Below are 3,772 nucleotides of genomic sequence, written 5' to 3' on the forward strand. Positions count from 1 at the left end.
GAGGAGGGAGGGGGAAGGGAGAGAGGAGGAAAGGAGGAGTTTGGAGCCAAAAGCCTGCCTATGATGATCACTATTCATTCAACGAACATTTATTAAGCACTACTGTATGCTAAGTGCTACTGGTGCTAAGGAGAGAGATTTGAATAAGATGTGGACACTCGCTCCAGGAAGAGCTCATAATTGTATTCTCACCTGGTCTGCGCTGTGGCAGGTAGAGTCCCCTGGCCATGGCTCTGGGACCTGAGCTCATCTAGCTGAGCCCGGCTCACTGCCATCTTTGGCAGATGGGTGGGTCCCTCTGAGATTCTCTTGCTTCCCCACTCTGAGCCGGAGATGAGTGGGCAGGGCTTTCTCTGCCCACTTGTCTTTTTAGAGGCACAACTGGCCATGCCAAGCCTGGTGTTGGCCCTTCTAAGAAGTGCAGGGCCCCACCGCCAGATCCCGAAGCTTGCCACCAGGTTCTTTGACATTCAGGAGCTTGGTCACTTCTCCCTCTGCCCTGGGCCTGTAATTCTAGGAGCGGCCGCTAGGGGGACGATGTTGCCGGTGTCACGCGACACTGGACCGAGTTGCTGAGAAAAGCAGGATCCGCTCACGGCCCCACGCGCCAGCTTTGTCTCCAATGACCTGCCTTTAAGCCTGGATGCCCAGCATCCTTCACCAGGAGAGGTGTGGGAGCCCGCAGTGGTCCCACGTCCTAGAACACAGACGCAGCGAGGTGGGCGGCACGCACGAGACAGAGGACAGGTCTCCGCTGCCCCAGTTCCCCCTCCCCGCCACCCTCTTCCTCCAACCCGAGATCCTCATCGAATTGACTGATTCATTCCTGGTGACTTCTGCAGCCCCCGCTTCTGTACCTACACCTTGAACTTGCATTAAGTTTTAATTAAAGCCGTTTCACTGGCCTTGCCCTTGGCTAAATGCAGCTGTGGGCACAGGGCACATAGATATTTAATACTCTGCCTCTCCCCGCTGAAGGCGCAGGGTGCCCAAGGGTGTACCCGAGCCGTGCCCGCTCACAGCGATCCGCGCGCTCGCTTAAGTGTGCCCACAGGCCCCAGGCGGGAGGCCGCGCAATAACTATTCATTGCCCTGGGTTAAGTGTGCCCAGGGGCACCCGTAAACTCAATGCAGTGATTAGCGATCGCTCCCGGTGAAGGCTGCCCGAGGTCTCGCGGAATGTCCTCCGCCCTAAATAGAGCCTCCGCGCGGGGCCTTAAAGGGCACGGCGTTTTTGCTGCTCACTGGATCACGTCTTCCTTTTCTTCTTGGAGCAGAATAGTTTCTCTCCTACTTTACAGCCCAGCCTCCAGGGGCGTCCCTGCCTTCCTCCAGCGTGCCGCCGAGCCGAGAGGGACGCGGCTTGGGAACCGGGGGGCAGCTCTGAAGGCGGCAGGGGGAAACGCGGAACCCTCTCCTCGCACCAAACCTCAAGCATCCACCCCAGTCCTGCCTCCTGGCTCCCCGAGGTCCCGATGGCGTCTGTGCCTCGCCAGCTGTGCGGGGGACCTCAGCTTCCCCCTCGGTGGGGCAGAGGGCGGCAGCTGAGGCAACGACATTTCCCTGGGTCTGTTGACACTCGAGTCCCGGAACATAAATGATTTTCTTGTCTTAATGAGCAAACAACCCTGCCGCTCTGCGCTCTCGCCGGCCTCCTGCTGGGGTAATTGCCAGCGCTTATGTGCTCAGGCAGAAATGTTTACTCACTCACCTTTGCTTACCACTTGCCAGGAGACGTTGCTTCCTCTTTGTTCTGCAGGTCTCCGTGTCCCTGCCCCTGGGAAGCACCAGTGGACAGGTGGCGCAGGAGCAACTTCCCAGAAGATTCTGCCAGCCAGTGCTTGGGGACAGTCTGAGACAGGAGGTTTTGACTTCTGTAATCCTTTGGAGAAGGATCAGCGAACGGTGCCAACTCTCTGGGGTCTTTGTCTTGGTGGCCGGAGCTGGAAGCTTCCCCTGGTGTCTGCCAGGCAGTGGCCTGAAGCCATTGGAGAGGAAGCCTGAGGCTCTCCGCTTTGGGTGGGAGGCCGGGCTGGGGGCTCCGAGGTCCTTTCCCTGCTAAGAGTCTCTCTAGTGACGGGGAGCTCATTCCTTTGCAAGGCCACCTGTTCTCGCACACCTCTTTCCCCAGACTTTCCTTCTGCTGGTCCTGGGTCTGTTCGTTGCAGCCTCCTTGAAGGAGCTGGTCCCTTCTCCGTTTCGCATCCCTTTGAATATTTGAAGTCACCTTCCTCTTCCTCAAGTGTTTTCCCGAATTCCTCCTAGACCTCCTAGGGCAGCGTCCGGGGACGACTCCTTGCACCCCTCCCACCATCCAGGCCCCATTGTCCCGCTAAATTGCCAATGTCCCGCTAAAGCCTGGCAAATGGAACTGAGGACAGGACTCCAGTTGCGCCTGGGTGGTGTGTATGGGTGGTCTGGGTGGCATTGCCAGCAGGGGTGACGGTGCATTCATTCTTTCAGCCACATAGTGCACCTACTATGTGCCAAGCCCTCCTGCAAGGGGTCTGCTCCCCTAACATATAAGGAGTGCAATGTCCAGTTCGCCTTCCTCCCTGAGTGGCCTGCTGCCCTGCCTCCTTGTCCTGCCCAAACCCCTTGTGGCCTGAGTGTCCCCTCAAGTGTACTTTCTCCTTGACGCCCTGGCGACTGTGTCTCCTTGGCCAGACTGCTTATGAGTGTGTCCTGTTTCTCTAGACCCCGTGGCTGCTGTCCCTTCAAGGGGAGCTGGTGGCTTCTCTGGAACACGCCAGCCTGATGGCGTTGCGCATGTACGTCAACACCACCACGGCCGCTGTCTGAAGCGAGACCTTCTTCAGAGGCGCGAGGTCAGCGGTGGGCAGCAGCCGTGCCGGGGGGTTTCCGGAGGGGGTGGTCTCAAGGCATAGCACCCTCTTCGGGAGCAGCTACGTGACCCCGAAGAGCAGTTTCCCGCCCCTCTGGTGCTGATTCAAATGTCCACCTGCGAGACTGGACAGATTTAGGCAGGCAGCTTCGAAAATTGGGCCCCATTAGCGTAAAGTGCTCCGCACAGCAGACGGGGGCTCCTGCAATCACGCATTCAGCTCGTCCTGATGATGGTGGCAGGAGCGTAATTACCATCTCTTTAAATAGCCCAAAGTTGCCGTGTAAGAGAAGACGGCTCACATGACATTTGCTCCGAGCTCGCTTCCTGCTAAAAATATCCCGGCTAAATAATATTTCCTGGATGCTTTGGAGCAACAGCCTCTGACCTGGGCTCTGTGACACTTGGGGGTTTAGCCCAGAGGCTAGTCTGAAGGTGAGGGGGGGAGCCCTGTGGAGGGATTTTGCTTCTGGAAGGAGCAGTTTCAGAGGCCACAGAGGGCCACTCCTGTCTCGCCAGGTGCTGAACACCTTCCTGGAGCTCCTGGCTCTTGGGCTGGGGAGCGGTGACTATGCCGATTCTTTAGAAGCTTCTTGCCCACCGGGTAAGACTCCGGAGCACCTCTGATGTCTACCCTTCCCAGCTTCATCGCTCTCTCGTCCCCTCTGTGTTCCTCCCTCTCCTGGGTACCTTATCCTCACATCCCACCCCACCTGTCTTCTTCTTAACCCCCACCTTGACCATGAATTCCTGGGTCGCTTGGCACAAAGAGACCTTTGCTCTTCCTGGAGGGCAAGAGCGAGTGTGTGTGGAGTGTGGGTGGGATGTAGAGTGTGGACGAACAATGGAATCATCTACTAGAGGCCTCCAACCCAGGGGTCTTTGAACTCCTGGGAGGTCCCAAGATGGGCATCAGGGCATCTGAGA

At 57.6% G+C, this 3,772-nt stretch overlaps 1 protein-coding gene across 1 annotated transcript in view; it reads left to right on the forward strand.

Moving 5' to 3' along the window:
• The window catches only part of CUNH1orf127 (chromosome unknown C1orf127 homolog), an 18,282-nt gene that overhangs the window by 7,262 nt on the left and 7,248 nt on the right, over positions 1-3,772 (forward strand). The window contains 4 exon segments of the mRNA XM_025048527.1: positions 652-829; positions 2,698-2,796; positions 3,115-3,128; positions 3,322-3,444. Of these exon segments, the coding sequence (XP_024904295.1) occupies positions 652-829; positions 2,698-2,796; positions 3,115-3,128; positions 3,322-3,444 (414 nt within the window).

Source organism: Pteropus alecto, unplaced genomic scaffold, assembly GCF_000325575.1.
Source record: "Pteropus alecto unplaced genomic scaffold, ASM32557v1 scaffold125, whole genome shotgun sequence".
In the NCBI taxonomy this organism is placed as follows: domain Eukaryota; kingdom Metazoa; phylum Chordata; class Mammalia; order Chiroptera; family Pteropodidae; genus Pteropus; species Pteropus alecto.